The 25,152-nt window shown below is 31.0% G+C and overlaps 2 protein-coding genes across 3 annotated transcripts in view; one reads left to right on the top strand and one right to left on the bottom strand.

Annotated features, from left to right (window-relative positions):
* Cad96Cb (protocadherin Fat 4-like Cad96Ca) overlaps positions 1 to 13,920 on the top strand; it is a 146,276-nt gene extending 132,356 nt beyond the window's left edge. For both annotated transcript variants that reach the window (XM_035375973.2, XM_035375964.2), the window contains 9 exons: positions 512 to 602; positions 1,495 to 1,778; positions 2,284 to 2,339; positions 2,439 to 2,523; positions 3,811 to 3,942; positions 4,272 to 4,330; positions 5,847 to 6,125; positions 8,688 to 9,105; positions 10,397 to 13,920. In XM_035375973.2, the coding sequence (XP_035231864.1) occupies positions 512 to 602; positions 1,495 to 1,778; positions 2,284 to 2,339; positions 2,439 to 2,523; positions 3,811 to 3,942; positions 4,272 to 4,330; positions 5,847 to 6,125; positions 8,688 to 9,105; positions 10,397 to 10,486 (1,494 nt within the window). In that variant the 3' untranslated portion in view covers positions 10,487 to 13,920. The remainder of the gene's footprint in view (positions 1 to 511; positions 603 to 1,494; positions 1,779 to 2,283; positions 2,340 to 2,438; positions 2,524 to 3,810; positions 3,943 to 4,271; positions 4,331 to 5,846; positions 6,126 to 8,687; positions 9,106 to 10,396) is intronic.
* Positions 13,921 to 18,821: 4,901 nt separating this feature from the next.
* LOC118203705 (uncharacterized) overlaps positions 18,822 to 25,152 on the bottom strand; it is a 37,049-nt gene continuing 30,718 nt past the window's right edge. Inside the window, exons 5-7 of the mRNA XM_035375993.2 lie at positions 19,924 to 20,092; positions 19,752 to 19,843; positions 18,822 to 19,212 (exon numbers count right to left, since the gene is read on the bottom strand). Coding sequence (XP_035231884.1) covers positions 19,057 to 19,212; positions 19,752 to 19,843; positions 19,924 to 20,092 — 417 coding nt within the window. The 3' untranslated portion in view covers positions 18,822 to 19,056. The remainder of the gene's footprint in view (positions 19,213 to 19,751; positions 19,844 to 19,923; positions 20,093 to 25,152) is intronic.

The raw sequence follows: 25,152 nt of genomic DNA, 5'->3' as shown, positions 1-25,152 counted from the left end.
AATAACCATTGAACACTTTTTTTAAATTTGGGAGGCGGCAATTCTAGGAATGTATGGTCTAGTGCTTGCTAAACGTTTAAACTGGCCCTAGCTGTTGTAAAATCATTATTCGTGGGATTGCTACATATTTATCGTTTTTCAACTGCAAGAACTCAACCATTTCATAGTGTGTTGAATTGGAAGGTGTGGTGGCGCCATCTATTGGAACATTAACAAAATGAACTCTTTTGTTCAATTTCTGAAGTTTAAGGTCTAACTAGCAGGTTTTTTGACGTGCATATGAATTTGACAGCAGAAGAAATTTTTCCAGCACTTAAATTTCATTTATTTATTTATTTAACTACTTGCTTATTGAATTTCTTAAATTAGAAAAGGAAGGAATTATAAAATGACTTAAACTTAGGTTACAGAACACAAATTAGTACTGTATTTCTCGAACTTGGGCTTTACCTGCAAAATATTTCAATTTTTATTTCTAAAATGTGATTAATATCAAGTTTTATGATTTCAGGGCATGCCTCTAACCATCACTCCAGCCCCCATAAAAGCAGAAGATCCCGATGAAGGCATCCAAGCTCCAATTCAGTATTCTTTTAACTCAGGTATGTTGAATTGTCAGTATCTTAGTACTGCAGGAGTGTAAGGAATTATTTATGCAAGTATGATAATGAGATATTAAATAGCAAGAAAACCATAGTTTTCGTATTAGTGTAGGACATCGATAAGAACTCCGAGAAATATTAGCTAGAAATTTCGAAAGAAAGGTAAATAACATTCTTTTAGTACAAAGAAACTATTAATTTACTTTATAACTTAAAATTAATAAAGCCGTCCAGTGCCTCTCAGGCGATTAGAACTATAAAGTTAATTACTTTATAATTTAAAATGAACTATAAACTGCATAGTTCTAATCGCCTGAATAGCACATAATTGTAGTTAGTACTCAATATAGTACCTCACGAATCTCGGGACATCTAGCCTAGTTCATTATTCTTAATTGTTGTATTTTTGATATTTCCTGAAAAATTATTTATGAAAAGTATTTTTGATTAACTGGGGAAAATTCAATTAATTCCCTGTGGAATTTAAAATAAAAGAGAAAGCGCGGAAAGGAATCTAAAATGTTTATCGAATTTACATGTTTCATATTATGTATCAGTCTCTCGCATAATCTAGTTAGTAATTGAACTGATATATTATATCCAGCTAATACTATTTCAGCTAGTTAATAATTCAGCTGATATATAGCCTTTCCACTTCATAATATTCTAGCTCTTGAATTCGCCAGCAATTTTTTATTCTTTTTTAAGTCGATTTTAAAATTCCATTTCCACTCCTTAATATGAAATATGTCGATAATAAATATTTAATTTTGCCGCTTTTTTCAATAAGTGGCCAATATACAAATACTGTATTTTGTACTTTCAAACTTTGTTTGATTTGTCATCCTGATGATCAATTATAAACTAATTTGCTGCCTTTCTATCATTTTAGAATCTCCAGAATACTCATATTTTGAGTTAAATCGCCGCACTGGGCAAGTTACAATACAGAAGGCACTTCCTGAAGACCTACGTCTACCAATTACATTAGTTATTAAAGCCACTCAGATTGACAACCCTGACCGTTACTCTCTGACTACGTTAACTGTGGAGAGTGATAATATCTTACCAACTGATCTGAAGTTTCTGCAAACAGAATATGTCACTACGGTGCTCGAAAGTGCACCTCCTGGTCAAGTTGTAATCACTGTTCATACAACCAAACCAAACGATAAGGTACGTACATTACCGGATAAATACAGGAATAAGAGTCAGTTTTAAGCACTAAATAGCAATATTTTTTAGAAATAAGTAGTTTTACGAGAGGTTAGTTTTTTATAATAATTTCAAAATTGTTAAAACTTTGCATTTTTGTTTGCATTACTCTTAAAATTCTGAGTCACTTTCAGCCTGATATAAGGTAACCTATGTTTAAGACAAAATTAAAGAAAAAGGTGTCGAGCCTAACAGGTATTTATAAATGTAAAACTTTAATTCTTAAATAAAATCTGTAAGGTTAAATGGAATTATAAATCTACATATGTTTTGCATAAGAAGAAACTAAGCCGATATTTTTATTACGAAGTTATAACATATGAGACAAATATATTTCTTGGGAGTAAGGAGAGTCTTGAAATGTCAATTAGAAGGTCTCGATTCAAAATCAATGAATTTTATAAAATTCTTTCTTATACTGAAAAATCAGTGATGAGTATTTTTTTTTTTTTTTTCTTCTTTGCAGCACGTACGTCTGCAGTTGTTAGAGAATCCAACTGAAGAATTTGCTATTCAAAACACGTAAGTAATTCTACTCTTTGTAAGCAAATATTTTTTTCCTATATTTAATATCATTAAAAATTATTTTCTTATTTTCAATTCTATTTTTTTCCCTTTTAGGGGTGAAATTATTGTGTCAAAACCTCTGGACTATGAGAAACAAACTCTTTATTCTTTAAGAGTAGTTGCTTCAGATGGCAAAACGGTACGTATTTTAACATATTCTAATCTATCCATCGTTTGGATAATTAAAAATGCTTTATTGCTTTCTTTTCCTGCTTAATTCCTTTACCTTGCATGCAACTACTATCGGGTAGGACTGCTTTTCATTTTCGTGAAACCAAAAAATGTCCTCGGTGCATAAGCAGGAATAAACTCAAATTATGCCACATTTTCTATTGAGAAAGTTGCAATTTAATTAAAAGAAAAAAGGAAAATAAAATCAACTTCTTGATTTCATTATAACTACGATTTATTCATTAAATTTTGAGCCTGTACTTGACTTTGGTTAAGGTCCTCAAAAACCAAGTAATATGACAGGAAGTAAAATCCAATGCGTTGATAAATTTTTACTTTAATAGAAGTTTATTTATTATGTGTTTGTTTATTTTAATTTTAATTCTTTCATTTTTGTCTAATGTAAATGCTATTTAATGTAATTTATTTATTTATTATTTTTGTTTTTACTTTTTCTTTGTGAGCATGAGTCAGTTTCTAAAACACATGAAGCATGCTCTTTATAAATGTGCTATTCTACTGTAATTAATAGCATAATAATTATAGGTGTTTTCCAGACTGCTGACTCGGAAAAATTCAGTACAAGTTTTCAGTAACTGGTAGTGACCCGGAATTAGTAATGCATATGCATTCAGCATTATATATTAACTTGAGAAATTTGTTAACATAAATTGACAATGTAAGTCTTTGAATATCTGTCGTCTGCTTTCCTCTCTAAACAGAGATATACTGCTATATCTTGGTTTTAAGGGTAGTCTTGGATTCAGTAAGCATATTTTTGTTAGCAATTAAAACATTAAGGAAAAAAGAGAGTCAAATTTTCAATTATCGTGCAGTAAAAGCTGTAAAGTGCAGCCAAATGTGTAATGCACACATGGTGATAAGCAGATTCCCTCTTAATGCTCTTCTTGCGAATTAGAAACCCCAAATTGATAACTTTATTTGCCACAAATAAAATTTTATTTTTAAAGCTATGGCATTCTCAAATTTAAAATTCTTCAATTTGCTTTCATCTATGGGCTTGATTTTTATTTCTATACAAGTTCTTTTTTTTAATTTATATTTCATCACTTGTAAATGAAAAATAATAAGTAATAAATAACTAATAATATTTAAACTTTTCCAGTTCTTGAATTTGTATTAAATATAATTTTAATATTCTGTTTAGAAAATAGCTAATGTTCATTATGCAAGTTAAGCCGGTATTAATGTCATCGTAAGCTTCATTTTAAAATGTATTTTTCATTTTTCATAGAGTGATGTTGCAAGAGTAAATATCACTGTCATGAATGTGAATGACAATGACCCAAAATTTGCTCAGCCACAGTATAACTTCTTAGTAAAACATGAAGATGTCCGGATAGGCAGTCTCATAGGAACCATTGAGGTAAGACTGAAATTCTAATGTAATGAAATAATGTTTAATATCTAATCTAAATTAAACAAGTTTTTAAAATCAGAATATAATTCTCTTCGTTTGTAATCAGTATTTAATTAACTTTGTTTTGGTAACTTAACAAGATTAATTACTAGTTGTTTACTTTGTTTATTAACAAGCCACAAAAGTAAATTAATAGTAAAAACTTGTAAGTTTTATGTATAACATTTAAAATTCTTTTTACTGAATAGTATTTAATGCAGTAAATAAATCATTTTAAGTGGATAATATTCATAAAAGATAAATGTTTTTTAATTTTATAACTGATCTATTAACAGGTTGCAGATGAAGATATAAATGATACCGTAGAATTAAAACTGAAAGGCCCATTTGCAAGGTAAGCATAAGTATCTATAACATCTTAAAATGTGCTATAATTAAGCATATATATCACCGATATTTACATTGTTGTCGAGCTAAGCAGTAAGTCATATACGCAGCAGCAGAATTAGCTATAAAACTGAAATACTTAGTTTTCTGGTGGCACAAAATATGTCTTCTTTAAAATAAATCTTCAAGGTGTTACTTTGCAAAAGGCAGGATTTTTTGTACGTATTAAGAAATGTTTGTAATGCACACATGGTGCAATATACATAATAGTCCGAAAGACTACGAACATTTGAATATTTTGTACTTCAGTGACTTTTCATGGTATGATACTAAAGTTACAATAGAAATGTTTAAAGTCACGATAATTCAGGGATTTTTTTTATACAAATTTCTTAATTCAATTACATTCGCTAGTCGTTGTTTCCATAACAAAAGGTACCTCATAAGAAATTCTGAATGTGACACATGTTATTGCTTATCCCAAGCTAAAATTGAGCTGAGATATATGGACAACAGAACTATCATCGTTTTTGGAAGTCACTGTTATATGTTGTCGATAGCACTGCGCGTTTCTTCTACATTCCCAATTCCCTGTATGATCTTTATGACTTCAGATAACTAGTAACAAAGATTTTCTGATTTCAGATTTGTATAAACTTTCATACCAAAAGCAAAGGGTTTATTACTTCATTTTAACTAAACATAAAGAGTTACAAACAGGGAAGCAATATGGGGTAATGAATGTCATCAGTGCCACAAATTTCGGTATTTGTTTTTCTTCCGAGTGAGGAATAATGCTGCTTCGAAACATGTCAATGCGAATCTTTTAAATGATTACTTTTTGGATTGACTTGAAGAATAAAAAACTGTAGGAAAAAAACATAAGAAAAATAGGCAGAAGTTTGTTATATATTTTATATGCGCATTATTTAAACATCCTTTGAATTCTAATTGACCTATGTATTAGTCTTATTTTATGCATTTCATTACTTAATACAAAAAAAAAAAAAAAAAAAAAAAAACTGATTCAATGTGCATGAATAAATGTTGATTTCAACTTGCATAAAATTTCATGAATATTGATAAACTTCTGTACATTTGTTAAAATTCTTAAGCTTATTTATAACTTGTATTCTAAATACATTCTAGTTTTTATTGAATTTAACAAATAGTAGCTTAATGTTTAATAAAACACTTTTATTGATTACAGATTAAATATTATTTTATTTATTTTAGTGCGGACGAAATTCCGGAATTTTGTTCGCTATCAAGGAAATATTTAAAAAATTTTATTTAATTTTTTTTCAGACGAAGAAATACTTTTAGTTTAAGTGTATTTAGTTTTAAGTGACTTAAAGTTATTGTGAGAAGTAATTTTTTTAGGTTTAGCTATGTGAAACAGAACTTTTTTTTTTTTTTTTTTTTGATGAAATTTATTGAAGTTCTATTATTTTCTGTTACTTATTATATGGATGACTGTTTAACATTTTAATGTGATCTTATCTTTTTTTTAACCAATTTAGAGTATTTTCGATCACAAATAAAGGAGAGCTTCGTGTCCGAAATCTCGAGTTTCTTAACGCTAGCACGTGCCATGTCATTGTAGAAGCAACTGACAACGGAGACCCACCTCGTCAGTCTTCTGTGCTTGTTACTGTTCAATTTCCAGAAGATATTACTCAATCCAGCGTTTTCAAGATTAAGAAATCAGACAGCTCGCTGCTTCTTATGATCGTTTTTGGAGTCCTTCTGGGCACCCTGATAATAGTCATTATAACACTCACTGTGTATATTTTGAAGACGTAAGCACATTCTTTTAGATTACTTATTAATATATTTGTCCTTTTAATGTTTTGAATTTTTATTCCATTAAATTATTGTCATGAAATTCTTGGTTATTAGAAAAAATTTAATATTCCTTGAGATTAGCATTAAAAAATTGATACATCTGACCGACTTGCTGCTCTATATGGTTATTCTTTTCTTATATCAATACCGCAGTTATGCTTTCACCGTCAGCAGGTAGGTTCTATTAAACATTCAAATTCAGCTAAATTTTAAAACATTACTTTTTATTCATTTTCCTAGAAGTTTTCTAAATTTCGGTAATTCATTGATCATATTATGTAGGAAAAAACATATCATTATATTTAGATGTACGTAATATGCAAAATTATGCAGCTGCTTTATGCCTTTAACTTAATACTATACATATAGCTTATATGTAAGGATATATTGATAACTTAATCAGTATTGGATAATTGATAATTTAATGAGAAGTTACAGGTTTACTTAAAATTAATGCATTTAAAGAGATTGGCAAGATCTAGTCAGTGCATTCAATTTTCGAGCAAAATGGTAATAAATGTGCCATGTTTCCACTGTATTTCAAATACTAAAAGATATTGTCAGGTACAGGTACAGATAGAAGCGGACGAACTGAAACTCTATCTATAATTGAAATAAAATATATTTTAGTACCCTTTGACACTAAAATTGAAACAGTGGAAGACATCAAATGTCTCATTTGCTCATTAAATATGGTAGGCTGAATAAATGTTAGTGTTGGTGTATTTAATTATGGCAAAGTACACTTGGGCTGTCTGCCTAAGGGGAGGGATGCCTTCTTGGAAGACTTTCTAAGGAAAACTGGCTCGTATACACCTGAACAAAGGATTTATGGCTGAAATGAGCGACATTTGATAAATTTTATGCAGGTATAGGTTTCCAAAATAGAAGCCATCAGGGAATCATTCGATTAATATGTCCCCAAATTAAGACATCGATTAAAAATTAAGACTAATTAAGACAATTTAGTTAGCATCCTCTGGTGTGTTTCAAGAGTATAAAACTTATTACTTTGGGCACAGAACGAACCACATCATAGGTAGATTACCTTATCCAATGAAAAGTTCAAATCAAACTTAGCATGAATGCTGTCTCACCAACTAACATCAGTAAAATAAATATTAAGGTCGTCTTTAATCGCACTACCAGAATAATTTATCGCTGCTGGAATTGCATACACTTCGTTCATTAGTATCTATACATATGAACGATAGCATTCATGATCAGCGTTTTTGATTAATTGATATGTTAAATAAATCAATAACTGGGCACCAGGTATGTAAAGTTTTAAATTGAACTTTATAAAAAGATTCGTTAGTCCATATTCAAAACAAAGATCCATATTGAAGTATTATATGCAGTGCATCCAACAAACGATAATTAAGCATTGAAGATCGATCAGCTGAAAAACTGAATGTCATCATATAATCTTAGTAGCAATTTGCAACTTACAGCAATTTTAAGTTTCGTCTGGTTGGTGTTTCAATTGAAAGGAATTGATAGCAGCCTTCAGTTAAAAAATATCTATTTGCATGCTGATACAGCTTTCTAAGCCGCTTTGTACCAACATATCGAAGGGCTGTTAGATAACTGAACGTATCAAAACAAGCGAGCACTTTTTGCCATCATAAAAGGCTTTTAAGAGAAATTGCTTCATCGTACATAAGGGGAATCGCGGGCATTCAGCTTTTATGTGGGAATCAACCCTGGGGCGAACTGCCAGTGTTCAGCGGTCTTATCTACTTGGCCACTAGTGGACTAGTAGCCACACTTGGACAACATTTGTATTAATAATATCTCTCAGTTTTGAAAAATGTTTTTCAGAAAAGTTTATGTTAGTATAACTGATATGCTCTCAATTACATATATGTTCCCAATTAATTTTTATGGTGACATTTTTCTTTGAATTCGTGTGACAAGATGATGTGTAAATGGTAGATACAAAATTTAAAATGTCTTATCAAATATCATTGGAACGGGAAATTGCTAAATCAGTAAATATTATAACTTTATGTAATGGCAATAGTTCCTTATTCTAAAAACTTACTCAGTTTTAAACTTAAAATTTGGCAATCTAAAGAATTTTTCACTGACATTCTGAAGAGTAAATGGATGAAAAGTTTTATCCACCAGTGTGCCTTGCAAGTGACACAGCTAACAGTTTAGCTGTATGCCATTTCATAGCCTATTCAAGATCTGCGCGTATGGGTATTATAGGATCAGGTGCAAAGCGTGTAGTCATCAGTGCCTTGAAACAAAATCTGTCCAATTTTTTATAAAGTAAATTAATTAGACGACTGTGTAATCAGTAATAGACTTTTTGATTTCAGTGATACATGTTAACTCCTGTATATCTTTAAAATAAAGCATTTCTATGAAATGTAACCATGTAATTTATTTTGAAACAGAAGATCGTTATTTATTTTGCAATGAGCAATTTTAAGGTGTGATTTCATGCATCTGTGCATATTCCTGTATATGCTTGTGCACTTAAATACTTCTTTTCCTTCTTTCAGAAAACAGTATCGAGACCGCATCCCTAATGTAGTTTCTTCTGGTGGTCAACCTATGGTAAATAAAATGGCCACCTATATATCTGGTAGCAGTCTTCCGAGTAATAATAATAATAAACCTCAGGGAGGACAGAGCCCTAATGCTGTTGAACGGCAGTCAGGAGTTGAGAACCCCGTGTTCAATATGGCAGATCATAATCATCAAGGGACTATACATCGAGGGCAATTACCTCCTTCGCCTTCAGAAGTCAGTGCTTGGCAAGCCAATGGCACCCTTAGAGATGATCACCAGATGGGTAACTTTACAACCAGGCCTGGCAGTGGATTAAGTAATGGAAAAGTGCAAAATATTTATTGGCCAAATGGTTCTATTCCCCGTAGGGTGAAGAAGTTGAGTTGGGAAGATGAACAGCCCAATAGGGTAAGTAAACATTTTGTTTAATTCACTCTGAGGGGGGGGTACTTAAACAATGTTTCGTTAGTTTTTAATATACTATAGAAAACTATAAAAAGTCCATATAAATTTCGTGGTATAAATTTAACTAATGACAAATTATTAATTTCTCAGAAATACTCATAGTTTTATCACATTAAACTAGCAAACATATCTAAAGAATTAATGTGGAAAATGTAATGCTAGTTTCTGAAGTTGAAGACGTGGCTTTGGGGAAATGCAAAGAGAATACAGATTGTGTTAGATATTCAAATTGAGTCAAATGGAATTTAGAACTGTGGAAGTCATTGCGTTAAGTGGACTTTTGCACTTTTGGTCACATATTATTTAATGCTAAGGTGTGAAGTCAACTTACCTTGATAAAATGAAAAGAATTTCTTTGAACGCCGTCTACATGAACGCGAAATGAAAGTGGAGGGAAAGATTCCATGTAAAATAGAGAGATTAAAAAATGCACTGTAAAGAACTTAAAGACTTGGAAATCTATCTAGATGATCATAATTCTTTGTTCGTAAAATATTTGCGAATGCTTGTGTACAGTACATATCCACACATCCGAAGCTTTGCCTTCGGATTATATTTCTAATAAAATTCCTGGGGTAAGTCAGATGACTTATTTCTGCATATCGCATAAATTAATGGTGCTCTTCGGAGAGGCTAAAGCTTAACCACTGTTGTCTCAAAAATTGAATTTGATTTGGAATTTACTAATCCAGCAAGTGACAAAAATTTCAAACTGCAGGCACATCTATTAAATTTGCTTTGTTTGCAATTAATGATATAATGTTTATATCATTAATTGCAAACAAAGTGAATAGTTTTTTGAAGCAAGGGGAGAGGAGGAATTCGCTGCTAATAGTTATGTAATTTAATTGTCTTGTTTTAGTACATTTCTAACATTTAAAAATTAAGTAAAAGAAACAAAGATACCTTTCGTGGAAACGGACATTAAAATAACACGAGTGATGTCATCAAGTGTATCTTATCTGTGGCTTACGTTAGTCGAAACCTTTTCAAATATATTTATTTAATTCACAAATTATATACCATTACAATGAAAATCAAGTGAATTTATCATTGTTAATCTTACTAAATAGGTACTACTAATTTTTAAATGTAATAGAAAGTTGGAATACTACATCTAAATTCTTATCTAAGGATAGACTGTGAGTAAATTTTGCTTGAAGTTTTGTGAAATAAGTTAAATATAGTTTATGGACAATGTCTGATGTAAATCTTATTTTTTCTATATTTCTAGACTGAATTGGATCCTGATGTCAGTGTCACACCATTGGGTAAATCATGTAATGATGCACTCAAACAACCTGGACTAACGGTGTACTTTTGATTTTGGAAGCTACAAATAAATAGAATAATAATATGTGAAAAAACTTGCATTGTACTGAAAAATATACTGTGTAGAAACACCAGTGTGTTTCTGCTAAATTCCTACTGCAGCAAAATGCAACTGAAATATTCTGTGATAAACAAATGAAAGGATTTCTGGTAAACAATTTGTGCTGCGATGCTTCGTATGTGTGAAAAAACTGCTTTCATTATCATTTCTCATTTCAATCTGCGGAAACCTCATCTTTAATTACATGTAAAAATACTTTTGTTATAGGAAGAAAAATGTAAACTTTGCGAGAAGCGGCAAAGTGTTCACTGGAGATGTAATTCACAAGTATTTTGTAGTGCCTCTAAGCATTGGAATTACCAAAGCAAAGTTATATTAATTTTTATTTTTAGCCAAATTAAAAATTTTGAAACATCAGGAGCATTTTAGGTGAATCTTACAGCCATGAGAAGTATAACTGAGAAGTTTTCAATTAAATTTTATGGTGACGTTTTCTGTGACCCCTGTGACAAGAAGATGTGTGGATGACAGATACAAAATTTAAAATATCTTATCAAACATAACTGAAACAGAAAACTACTAACTCGGTAAATGTTATAATTTTATGGAATGACAGTAATTCCTTATTCTAAAAATTTACCCAATTTTGAACTTAGCAATCTAAAGAAATTTTTACTGAGATTCTCAGGAGTAAATGGATGAAAATTTTTATCCACCACTGTGCCTTGCAAGTGACACAGCTAAATGTTTATTTAGTATATATAGTGTAATCAGTGTCTGTGACTTTTTAATTGAGAATGACTATAAATATGTAAATAATGTATGAGCCAGATGTTAAGGTATACTTTGTGCGATAATTGAAGTTTCATCTTAGGTGCCTGTTACATAGGTGATGAAAAATATTTTGTTTGTAGAATCAAGCATTAGTCATATATATTTTCTTTCTTTCAGGAAAGGTCAGCTTTCGCAGGTTTGCTTTCATTATATCATTGTTTTTCAGAAAGCAATCGTTATCATTTGCTTTAATACTTCTGTGTTAAGATAGTTACGGTATGTAAGAAAAATTATTATTATGATTCCATGTATAGTGCAGTTGGGATAAGGATGTGCTACTTATAAATACTGAAGTTAAATAATGAAATTCGGATATTTAAATATAATCGAGCTTTGAAAGGCTTGTTGAAGTCCTCAGTTTTTTAATACTGTGTTAAATCTTGTTCAAAAATATTTGTGTATGCCTCAATCATTGTAAATATGTACACTTCACTTATGTTTATAGATGAAAAAAATTAGTTTTTAATTTCTGATTCGCGTATGAAAATTATTTATGTTATAAAATAGACTCACTTAAGGCTAAGTGTTAGTTTACAGTAAGTGTTGGAATATGGCCCAAATGTTTAATATTTATTCAGCTAAAACTGTTGAATTGTTACTGTAAAATATGGAATTGTGTTATTAACATCACATCATATGGTTTTATAAGCAGTGCTTTTGTTAAATTTAGCTCTGGAAGTGTAAATATTTTGCTTTTTTTATTTCTTTGCATTGGACCTGTAATAATTTCTTTAAATATATGCAGAAAACTGTAAGACTACTCATATTATACAGCAAATTTTTCATTCATTCGTTCGTGCTTATATTCTTGCAATGTAAGAAAGAAAAAATCATGGTCAGATGATAAATCTTTCCTTATGTCGTGACGTTGTAATTTTTACAGATATTACATGATTTTATACAATAGGCGTTGCGACTCTGAAAAAAATCGGTTGTTATTTGTTCGAGGCTTGATGAAATGATGCAAAATGATTCTGTGAAGAAATGAGCAGGAAAACCGATGCTTTAAAACTGCAAATTTTTCAACTCCTGATCGCTTTTAAGGTGTACGTCCCTCAGTTATTAATGCAAATGAAATTACATAAAATAGCATCTGATAAAAAATAATAATAAATGCAGTTTCCTTCAGACTCCATGTGAAAAAGTAATGTATTAGAGAGATTAATTTATTTTGATTAAATTATACAAAATGGATTTCATTTTTTAATATATTCCTGTTATTCACTTACCTATAACGAAGACATGCGCGTAAGTATCTAGAAATCTTAACTTATTAGTTCTGACTTGGTTCAGAGTAACCTGCGGCGCATTTTTTAGAAACATTAGCTGAAGCCACTATAAAAGGTCCACTACGCGATAATAATACTACTTAACGTATCGTCGCTGTTTTTCATTGTTTGTGCTAGCCATATGCCTGTAGATGTTTTGGTGAATGACCGGCAAATTTGTTCCTTATGTCATGACTTATGTCTTCTGAATGACGCAACTCTGTCTAATATATCTAATCACTTTCTATAAAGTGCCATGACAAACATTAATTTTCACATTATGGAATATTTTACGAGAATGCAGACTTTGTTATTCATAAATTACTATATTTGATTAGTACTCTGACAAAGGAATGTTAACAGATTGAATGGTAAATCCTGTAATTTTATATATACTATTTCTGATACATTCTCAGCCATCTTTAATCCAGGAAAATTCTCTTACAAGGTAGATTTTGCCCTCTTAAAATTCTAATTCCATTTAACAGGTTGCTAAAACGTCCTTAACTAAGACGCAGTTATAGGTGCATGTGCAGTTCTATACTTCGCATTTTATGAAATATAATATTTGTCGTGTTATGATATAAAAATCTTGAAATAGTTTCAGGGTTCAAGTAAAGGATATTCGACTAATTTACGTTACATGTAGGGACATTTTGTGCTGGACACATAATTTTTATGTTCCTAACATTCTTAATAAGTTTGATTAGTATTATAAAAGATTTAACATAATTGTTAAATCTCTACTTTCCATTTATATATAGGGTTAGTAATACATGGAACATATCTGTACCTGAAATTATTTCATTTATTTTTTTAATTATTTCCTAAAATATAATTTTATAATATACCTAAATGGTTTTTGTCAATTCTGAAGAATGTATTTTGTAACTTAACATAAACTGCCCATTTTTCATGATTTATAGGCGCAGAAATTTCAAATTAAAACTTCAATGGATCCTTTTAAGGTCCAAATTCAGTTTTAATTGAATCTGTATATTCTTGTCAAATAAATACGGAGAATGTATTGTAATATACATTCATGGAGCTGCGGCCGTTTCTAGAGCAAGATTAATGAAAACACTTGTGTGAAGGGAAATAAGTAACCTAATAAAAGGCTCGAAATTACGATTTTTAACTGTGAGTGACCAAATTTTGAGCTCTTTCTTCTTTCTACTAAGGTATTTACGTGAGTAAATGAAAAACATTGCACTTTTTCATATGAGTGAGATCAGTAATTTTGTATGTGTGTATATATGCTGTGCTTTTGTATATTATATTCTACTGTATACATTTTAAGTTATTAAATGCCTTTGAAGCATGTGTTTGTTGTTTATACTGTGTAAATCTCATAATACGTAGCTAACAAATATTACTCAATTAATACTTTCTATCACGCTCAAGTTTGAAGGAAAGCGCAAGTTAAGGTAACAAATACTTACTCAATTGAACATTTGGTTTGAACAATGAATTAGTGTAACTAGTATTAAATTATCGTAATTTTTGACCCCAAACTAATATAATTTTTTCCCTACAAATTGCCCCCTTATATCTATATAGTATATCCTGAAGTTCGTGTAGAATTCTAAGGCAGTCAATGTATCCTGGTATAAAAGCACGAATTATCTCAGTTTTTACAAAAATATGATTTTAGAAATTCAGAAGGCATGGTAACGATAATCTGATTCAACCCCTAACACTTTTTTACATAAATTTATTAAGATAGAGGTTTACATCACTTCTCTTGGAAGCATAACACATTTAAAGATGTAATATCCCCCTTACGTAATACATCACTCCATGTTACTTCCTCTAGTAAACACTAGCAAAGATTTACCGTGAACATCTGGCAGGTATCTTGGGTAATTGTTTGGTGAGTGAATACTTGTTTCCAGAGTGTCTCACCGGCGTAGCGTATCTTTATTCCTAGAGCAAGTGCTGTTCAGTTTAATGCAGCTGTTCCTCTCACCACACAGAGAAACGTTCCTGAATGTCATATATCTCAAGCAATGGATTCAACATGGTGGAGTCGTGGCTTAACCGGACTAAATCCACTATGCTTCTTCTGGGAGCGGATGTAATCATTCGTGTATACAAGAGATACTTGTGGACTGTATGGAAGAACTCATTGCGGTAATCTAGTAAACACGACACCAGAAGTCTACTAGAGGCTGCTCTTTCATTGGCAATGTGCAAAGGCCCTTTTAGACGCCACTTTGACAATATTCTTTGAATCTTAATGAGGTTCTTCATAATCTTACTCTGATCTTAATGGAACTGTAAAACGTATGATTTTATTGATTCTCATTTTCCTTCTCACTGCTGAAAGTTCGGGCTCATAATTTAACATCTAATTTAGGGTCCCATTCTACTCATAATGTCATAAAAGCATAGAGGCTTTTCGGAAAATATTGTAAATATTATTCGTCTTGATGGTTACTAGCACCCCACTTATTTAGGAAAGTTTACAAACACCTTGTAGTTAAAGTGTGCCATGCCCATGGCTTCCAGTCCGCTCTGGCTAGACTAACAAGTGGCCACTTTAAATGTCTTTCCTTTGATAACAGCAGAAAAATCCAAAATGTTGTGACCATCTAGCTTCACAGGATCACATTCTTAGCTGCATTGGACTTTCTATGGCGGACTTAACATCTGATCCCGTTATTATTATAGAATTTTTGGCGGTCAACAGCCTTCTTGAGCTGATCTGATATATGTCAGATCTTTCGAGGATAAACAACAATAACAACAGTTAAAGCATGCTGTAGAGGAATTTCTCGCACGTTTTGGTGACTGTTTCTGTGTTTGAAATCTAATTTAGCTACTATATTTTTCCGAAAACTAACTGTTATTGCCGATTTCAAAACTTGCTTTTAAAAGTGATATTAATCATTGAAAATGCTTCCTCTCATTCATCAGGAATTTTGGATTTCGAAGCGAGATCGAAAGTTGTTCTTTTAGCTATAAATATCGCCCATCTTTTTCCATCAGTGAATCGAAGAACGATGAATGTTCTTCCTAAGGTTCTTTCACAAGTTTAAGTGCAGCTGTAAAAGACAATGCAGTTATGAGAATGAAAGACTTTGGGGTGTGTAGTGAAGTCTTTGTTGGGGACAAAAAAATTAAAAATCGATTTTGAACATTTTGCAAAATTTTTGAATTTTCATGATCAATAACTCACATTCAGGGATTTTGCTGTATTGAAGTCAAAGAATTCTTGAAGAAACTGAGGAATCTGATACTTAGACTGCATAAAATATTACCATGATTTCAAAATTAAACAAAGACTAAAATCTAGATCGTTTTTGCTAAAGATCCTTGAAATCATCAGTTCATATGAACAGCGAGTACATTAACTAGAGTAGGAATTAACAGTATTCTCGTCTGCTGTGGCGAGGTTTTTAAAGAGGGAAAGACATCATTGATTCAGACACAATATAAGATTTTTTTTAATGCAAATTATCTGTCACTGCAACCAGATTGCCTAATTTTGTATTTATGACGTGTATTACATTTATTTGTGAGTATCATTAATATTCGTATCACGTCTATAATTCTTTTCAGATTAAAATGAGTCTTTAATTTTTGGTAAACATTAATCGTTCAGTACTTTGCGTGTGAATAAAACATATTCTTGTAAAAAACATGTCCTGAAAAGAATTACTACATAAATTCGGAGTATTACGGCATTTTGATATTTTTTAGATAACACGGAAAGTATTATGTCTCTTCTTTAGGCTATTAGTTATCGTCCTTGAAATTTTAAAAGTAATTAAAGAAGTAATTTACATTTTTAAAATTTTTATACCAGTCATCAAATTTATTTTAGTCGTAACATTTATTGAATTTATCCCCTGTATTAATCGAAAACATCAGGAAATAGAAAGCACTTTTACTTTTGCGGACGTAGGCATGCTGAGGGCTGTTTTCTTTCATTCATATACATCATAAATTCCAAAGACAGCAAGTGATTTCAGTAAGTGTATTGCAGCAAGTGAATTTCGTAGGTCACATGCCTTAGGTGGATATTGCAAAGTAACAGGTACGAAACTAGTGTTGATTTTCCAATTCTCAAATGACTACCTACATCTTTAGATTTAATTCCTATCCCACACCTATGGAATACCTTATGATGGACATTCGTTAACAGCATGTTCAACAGAAGAAAAACCTTATTTAATTACATATCTATGAAGAATGAACCTCTGACTATGCTCTCGAAATTTATTTCTGCCTTATCAAATGTTTTAGGTAAAAAATAATCCTATGTATTTAAAGCTTCTATAAGTCAGTGGTTTTTGCATTCATTTTAATATCTTTTAGCAATTCAGAATTGAAACTTTTAAGTTTCTCAGCATCTTATGATGATTATGGTAACTAAGCCTAAGCCAATATATAAACATGTTAGGTTTTCAGAGATCAGAAAAAGCATTCACAAAGCTTGTTAAATGCAATTTACTAACAAGCAGTTTTAATAAATTTTAATCAAATTAATTTTGCAAATAACTTCATGAAGAATTAGCCTGGTTGATTAAATTAAGGCTTTCGTAATAATCAAGGAGTGCCTTGACATTCATCAGAAAATATTTGTGTAGTTTGAAGGCACAATGCTATTTTTAGTTCTATGAACTTGAAGACCTGAACTGATAGTTTCTTCGTTAACTCTTTTTTATTTATTGCTGAAATTTTCATGAGACTTATTGGTATCACAAATAAAGAAATTACATTTGAAGACGGAAAAGCCTTTTTCCAAATTAACAGAAACTAAATACAGTGTTTCGTTTAGTTATTCATCAAATAATACATCAAAATTTCTTTATTATAAAAAATATTTCAAAAGAGGAAGTCATACCATTATATTTAGTGACTCAAATAATTTGCACTTTGTTAATAGACTTCTACATGGGCATAGTACTATACCGATAGTAAAGCCATAGAGAATCGTTTACGACTATGTGATTGGTTTGTTGTTCTTCAGTGAGCAACCGAGTAAGCAATTTTACTAGATAGTGATATACTTGAATTGTACATTTTCCGTAAAATAAAACGAGCGCCGATATATGTGATTTTCCGGTTGGATGGAGTAAGAAAGTTATAGATTTATTGAAGTAAAAACTAAGCAGAGTACGTCCTTAAACTATTCATCGAATAACGTATAAAAATTTCTTCACTACAAAAAGTATTTCAGAAAGTCATACCAATTATTTACTGACGCAAACAATTTGCAATGACCTTTACATGGGCATTTTCATCGATAGTGCCGCCTTAGGAATTTATTTACGACTATGTGATTGATTTACTCTTTTTCAGCAAGTAAGCAGCTTTAATCGTCACATGCTTGAATTTTACACTTTCCATCGATTTCCATCGAAGCCAGTGCAACCACATGTGATTTTCCGGTTGGCCGGAATAAGAGAGTTAAAATTTAGTGGAATTGTAACGAGTAATATGCAACGAGTAAAGTGAATTCATTAATAATCTTGAATTGTGAAAATTATCGGAAGTTCTCATGTAAAGGTCTGCTGATAAGAAGAAGAATGCGTATTAAAAAGAATTTGAAAGAATAAATGTAACTGCGTGACTCTTTCTCTCCTCCCGAAACAATTTTCCTAGTAAAGATATTTTGATTTATCTGTTATCGATTTTGAACTGTTATAATTTCTTGGACACCTGTAAGACCATCATTAAAGAAAAAACAGGCTAGCGTACACATTATTTCACATATTTCTAGTCATGTATATGTATGATAAGGGCATGGAGGCCTTTTTTTACTGAAGTATGTTATAAAATTTTTCATATTCTAGACGCTAAGATTTCAGAAGCGATCTAACCGATTTAGACGATTCTTATTTCTGTTATTGGACCGAGTTAATTAATTAATAGGCGACCTCCTTGCTAATTTCTGAAATTAAAAAACTTCAGTTTTCTCTAAACTTTGAAAATTTTAACTATCCCTCTTTATTACAAAAGAAACTTTGTTAATTATATAAAATTTTTGCTTTTTCTACTTTAACTTGCAGCAGCATCTACTACAGATCATGACAAACATATGCATCATAGTAACATATTTAAATATTATATATAATAATATTAAGTTCTGTAGTTTGAGAGTAATATTTTATTAGAATGATAAGTAACTATGGGTAATGTTAGTATCTGGTCATGTTTTTATTACTTTTTTATCACATAAAATGAATTGAAATGTTTAAAGAAGAAATCCTGACGATAGCTAAAATAATTTTTTATTTAATTATACAAAAAGTACATTATATTTTTACAATACATCAAACCATTTTAAAACATTGAAATATAGAACGTAATACTAAAGAGTAACAAAATTTTATTTCATGAGAAAATTTTACAAATAATCATAAACAATTTATCTTTTTTTCCTTGTGAACATAAAAAAATTCACTTTATATAAATGACATAATTTTCATGTATATTGTAATACAGTACTTACTTTTTTGTGCACATTTCTTTGGTAGTTTTGTGACGTATTTCTATCCGGAAATTATTTTTACTCATATCTGCGCAGAAAGTCGCTAGAGTAAACCACATTGCAAGAATCAAAGTCCATTCACATATGGAAGTTATTAAGTAACTGAAACTGAACTAAAGTGAACAAAAAAAGTTATGAGTTACAATTACAGAATTAAACCTTCAGATAAATTACTTCATAATATTCTAAATAAATTATAACTGGAGGGTAAATCAAATACTCATTTATTATCAGAATAATTTCGAATTAAATTGAATAAACATAATCGATTTTATTAATAGCAAGCTAGAAGTGAATTTAGTTAACTTTTGTCCTATTACAAGTGTTAGAATGTATATCAGCATACCTGTAGGTACGCTAGCAACCATTCGATTAAAAATGAAAACAAAATTACATTTTCAAATGAAAGGTGAAGTAACTCATATAAGTTCGAAACACCTTAATTCACGTAAGGTCCAACGTACATTCTCATATTTCCGTACTTCATTATAATACATTTTTCCTGTCAGTTTCAAAAGAAAGTTAAAAAATAAACTCGAATTTGGTCAATTTAAATTCTGTGTTTAATTTTGTTGTCTACAGCATCCAATGCATTTTTTTCTTCCAATGAATTTTTTAAAGAAGTTTATTTCTTGAAAAATCCTGAACTCACTTTCGATGGAAGAACGTAAAGAATTTCTGTCATTGGGAGAGCATTATTAGCCCCTAATTCTTCAAATGCTACTGCAGTCAGTGAAAAGATACCTGAAAAGTAAACGCATGTCTATGAGTAGTTCATAAACTCAAGAAGATACTAAAAGCAAAAATGTTTGTATGTGCACTACCTATAACAGTTACTGGTGCAACAAGAACAGCTAGTTTCCATCTAAGATCCAATTCTCTTCTATTTCTTTGATCATTCCAGCTTAGAATTCCTTGAAAAATGATAAATAAAACGCAGCTCCCTAGCATCGAAAGGGCGGCAATCATATGCCCACATAACACTGAAAATACCTGCAATGTTAAAGACAGAAACTTTTTCTTTTACATATAAATTAACTTAATAGTAAATAAAAATATATAATGTAAACACCACATGACTGCTTACCGCCTATTAAATTACATGTATTTTGCTGCAACAATGATAAACTGATATTAAATACTCTTAGACTAACTATATATATAAACTGTTATTGTGTATGCAATTAGATTTCGTTATTTGGCGAAAAAAAAATTTTTTTTTAATTAGGCATTGCCAAAACATAAATTTAGTGTATTCTCGATTTTCGAGCTATTACCGGCGAAGCAGGTCACAAATAACTGAAAAACACGGATAATCCAAGTTATCAATTTTCATGCATATTTTACGCATTTATTTCTTTAAAAAAAATTAGTAATTACTTCGTTTTTGAGAACGTTTAAATATCCGTCGGATTTTACTGCAATCTCTTTTCGTCAACGAAGTCCAATAGTGTTTTAACAGAAGTCATTATTGTCTCGGAACTGTGTAATGAATTGTCAGCATCATTTCCGCTTGTCTTTTCAGTATCATTCGCTGCCTCTTCTGCTCTTGTGGTATTTGAAACGATAACCGCATCAGTCAAGCATTGAAAGTCCGGCTCAGTCAAGCAGCTATGGAATCATTCCTCAATTTTTTGTGATCGAAATTTTCGGAGAACTTTACATTTTAAATTTTCGCGACTTCATCTATTACTTCAACTTCTTCACAATTACTACATTAAAAAAAAAAATCTTTCTCCGGCAGAAATTCGCGCGTGTGTGTGTTTTTTACACATTCTTGTGCATAAAGTTGAGTATGCTTGCATGGCGACCACCAAGCACGGATAATCCTCAAACCGGATAATCCGTATGCGGATAATCGAGTGTCCGCTGTGTTTTCGTCATTTAAAACGTTTCGGTAACTGGAAGTATAAAGCCGAAGACCAACGATTGCGAAAATAAAGGCCGGTTAAGGGATAGGGTATGATATATATAAATTATTTTTAAGGTTAAAAATATAGAAAAATTACTAAATAATTTAATAATTAAATAGGTCCTGTACTTGAGCTGCATAGGATTGAAATGTAAAAAAATTATAATATTTTTTTTATTGAAACAGAGGTTTGAATCTCATTATGGCAGGAAGAGCGAAACGCACGTTCGGCACCCATTTAATCGTCGGGGTTTAATGCTTCAAATATTAACCACTTGAAAAGTTCTATTTGAAACATTTAACTGAGTGTGATTAATATTTTTTAATTTGTTTTTCCCGTAATGAAAGTTTTCTAACTTTAATTATCCTTTTATAAAAAATTATTTTCTACAGCTTTTACATTTCATTAACAGTTTACAACGTATAAATTACATATATATATATATATATATATATATGTTTGGTAGGGCTGATTTCCAAAATAAGAAAAGGTGGTGAACAAATATATGTTATAGAAGTCCTATGTACAAAATTTCAATGTTTACGGCTAATCGTTTTGGAATTAAGCGAGATATATACATCATAAGTCAGTACGTGCGTACACACGTCAAGAAAAAAATCTCTTTTAAATCTACTTAGCAATCCAGTTTGGAAAAAATTTATTCTGTCCGTACGTTCAAAAGTCACATAAAAAATCGTACAAATAACGTCGGAAACGGTCAGAATGGACATTTCCTTTGAAATATGATACCCGAAATTCTTCGCGACTACAATAGTTCCTTCATTTCGTACAAGGAAGTAAAAGGAAGGCATCTCTTCATAACGGTTTGGACCTAAAGCACAAAACATGGCTCTCCGCTGCTACATTTGGTAGGATATTTTAAACTAATGACATTTTAATTTTTTTAAATTTATTTAATCGTGCTTATTTTCACTGTTCTTATGTTATAGCAATCTTCTACTTGCTTTAAATTACGTTAATTGAAGAACTTATAATAATGAGCAATAAGTTTGATTTGGTTTCGCTTATTTGATTATGGCAAAGCACTCTTAAGCTATCTGCCGAACGGTCCTTCGTAGAGGAATTTATGATGTTTCTGAGGAAAATATCTCTTATCCTCGTTACACATGTGTAAAGACACGAAAATGCCCATGCAGCCAGCCAGTTCCCCTGGAATCGAACTTAAGTCGAACTACCAGTGTTCAGCGATTTTACTACTCAGACGCTGGTGAGTTATAAGCAATAAAAAACCACGTCATGCGAGTAAATTTGCAGAGGTATAGATTTGTAGGTAAAGTAGAAACTTCGACTTCATCTGAAGGAGTAAATATGACTGCAGCAGATCATGTGTTTAGACGTAAACAACAGACAAAAAATTCGAGAAAATGCCAGCTAAAGAACAGGAAACAAAGCCATTGACAAAAACGTGAACGAAAACAGTTAAGGAATAAATTCTTGAACAGCTGATCTTAAAAAAGGAATAGAATTCCGAACATTAATTACAACCGTAAGATTTTTATGAATACGAAACGCCTTTAGGGAATCAAGTTCGAGAACAGAAGAAATTTAAAAAGAAAAAAAAAATTGTTTATTTGCAGAGAAACGGAAAATGCGACTTTTTGACCAGAAATAATGAGCAGTGGAGGGATTTATGAGTTTCTTTTTCTTATGTACGAAAATTAAGTTCTCCTCCGTGCGAAATTTCAAGGCTGTACTTCTTTGGCCAGTCTAGATTAAATCACAATGGCAAGGAATACTCTTTATAGTCTAAACGTTCTATTCGTTAAATTTTTTTGATTCTGCTTATTGATCTGATTTCTAATTCTTTATCATCAGCTGTTATTTTTTTTTCCTCTGTTAGCTTTTAGTTTACATTTCTTCCCGTAGAGGGCGCCAGGAGATTTGTTTTCTATCCTTTCGTTGGAACTTTATAGAATTTCCGTCTGTTATTATCATCACGTTAAGAGTATGTTTCTTTGTAGCATTTTCATTTCTACAGCTGTAGAAGGAGGTTCTATTTAACCTTCGTTAACTACAGACCTGAAACTTATTCAGCTAGTCAGAGATTCCGATTCTCTCTCTCTCGAAGTCAGTGGAACTTCGACTTAAATACTACTCCTTCTCATTTGCATTTCACGCGATTCTAAAAACACATTCTGGTAAGAAATTTGCAAACTGAAATTAGGAGAAACAGGAAAGAAGTTTTAACTTAAAAAATAACTGTTATAAACTTAGGATAAACCTTACATCCTTAACAAAAAATCTGGTGCGACATTAAAATTTGAATCCTTTCAGATTTTCTTTTATTTACTTATTTATGAACAGTACTGAGTAGTAGTCTGGAGCCTGTTAGATAGGTATTCTAGTTCTCGCTTCTTGTTCGTCAACATTTACTCTATAACACTTCACAAAGCATGTGTTATTCTGGCCTTCGAAATATCAATAATATCATGAACTGGTGCGACATAGTATCTGTTCTTGATATGTCTTCTGTCCGATTCACGATTCAATGAGTCGATAATCTCATTGTCCGCCGCTTCTTGGAAATTCACCAACGTTACCAGTTTGTTTAATCTTTTCATACCAATTCCTGATGCTCACGACATCTGGAGAAGTTCTTCGGGGCAAACTTCTAAGGCACCGCTGTTGGCTAATTTAGTTTCGTGACATAAAAAAATATACTTAGTTCCCCCCTCCCCGCTTACGATGCCATTTCGCTACAAGCTATTGCTTGGTACAGTTACGAACAGTTTAAAAAATGTAACAATAGAACTACGTAATGATAATAATCACACATTTTTATCTAGCTTTGTTATTCTGCCTGAGAGTAATTTATTACATTTGCATTTATAATACATCTTCCGTGGCCTTTTTGAAGTTGGAAATATCTTATTTATAAGTACTAATTAGAGAGGTATTGAATCCTTGTTCTATACGAAGAGAAAAATTTAGCCCCAGCTAGCAAATAATGTATAACCGGCCCCCTCCCAAAAAACAAAACAAAAAAAAAAAAAAAAAAATACTTTAACTTGAAAATCTCACTATTAAGCTATTCCCCCACCCCATCCCATTAGAAAGGTCTATGGCCTAATGCTTATTTTTTGCATCATATTATATTATGGTATGCTATTAACGTCTACGTGGCCTAAATTGTCAGTTCTGAAATTTGCTATTATTCCCTACGGCATAACATTCAAATTACAAGAATAGATAGCTTATCAATGTAATAAACTGAGAGCTTTTAGAACAAATATAGTACGTATTCCCAATAATCTGTATCCTCGTACCTCTAATAAAGTACGTAATTAATTTGTGTTATAATACATCTGATCGATAATCTGTAAACAGCTGCTAATAAGAAAAATAATAAAAGACGTTTCTGACACTGTGCATTATGTAAAGTATTGGAGAGAGTAACATGTTTCCTCCCTGATTCAAACTGGGGAATTAATAATAATCTTTTGCTTTCTACATTCCACTTAACGCCCCATGGGCCTATTTACCTTTTTTTTTTTTTTTTTTTTTTTTTTTTTTTTTTTTTTTTCCGCCACCCTTAAGGGAACTCATACACCTTAAACCCCCTCATGATCTTCGAATATGTGATTGTTGCAGGAATTGAGATATTTTATTTATTTTAAAAGCAATTACTTCCAAGTTTTTACAGCTGACTACATAATATAGCTGCTTTGGAAACTAGTAACCAGAAAGTTTGTGTTGCCACAAATATTTTTGTAATTTAATCCTCTTTGTGACAAAATATTTCGCCATGTTTCCATCTTGCGCGCATGATATTTTAAAAATGGCTAATGGTACATACTTGAAATTGGATGGAATTCTTTATATGGGCACTATTTTCTAACTGAACCAACAAACTGATGAATATTTTAGTATTGAAAAATTTTATGGACGGAAACATTACAAATTTTTTTAATAAAATACATTTTATAAATTCAACTCCAAATAAAATAAAAATTTAACATAAAATTTTTAGAATTTTAGGTTCACAGTAGTTTTCAAATGTTATAAAAGCTATATATATTAAATATGGAATTAAATTATGAAACAGAATGTTTTAAACTGTGCGCGCAAGTTGGAAATATGACGAAAAATGTTGTCACAAAGCGGATTAAATTATAAAAA

The sequence above is a fragment of the Stegodyphus dumicola genome, chromosome X2, assembly GCF_044657685.1.
Source record: "Stegodyphus dumicola isolate Sdum_Otavi_A_Nest chromosome X2, ASM4465768v1".
NCBI classification, from domain to species: Eukaryota; Metazoa; Arthropoda; class Arachnida; order Araneae; family Eresidae; genus Stegodyphus; species Stegodyphus dumicola.
Note: the sequence above shows the minus strand (reverse complement) of the source record. Positions and strands in the feature narration are given on the sequence as shown.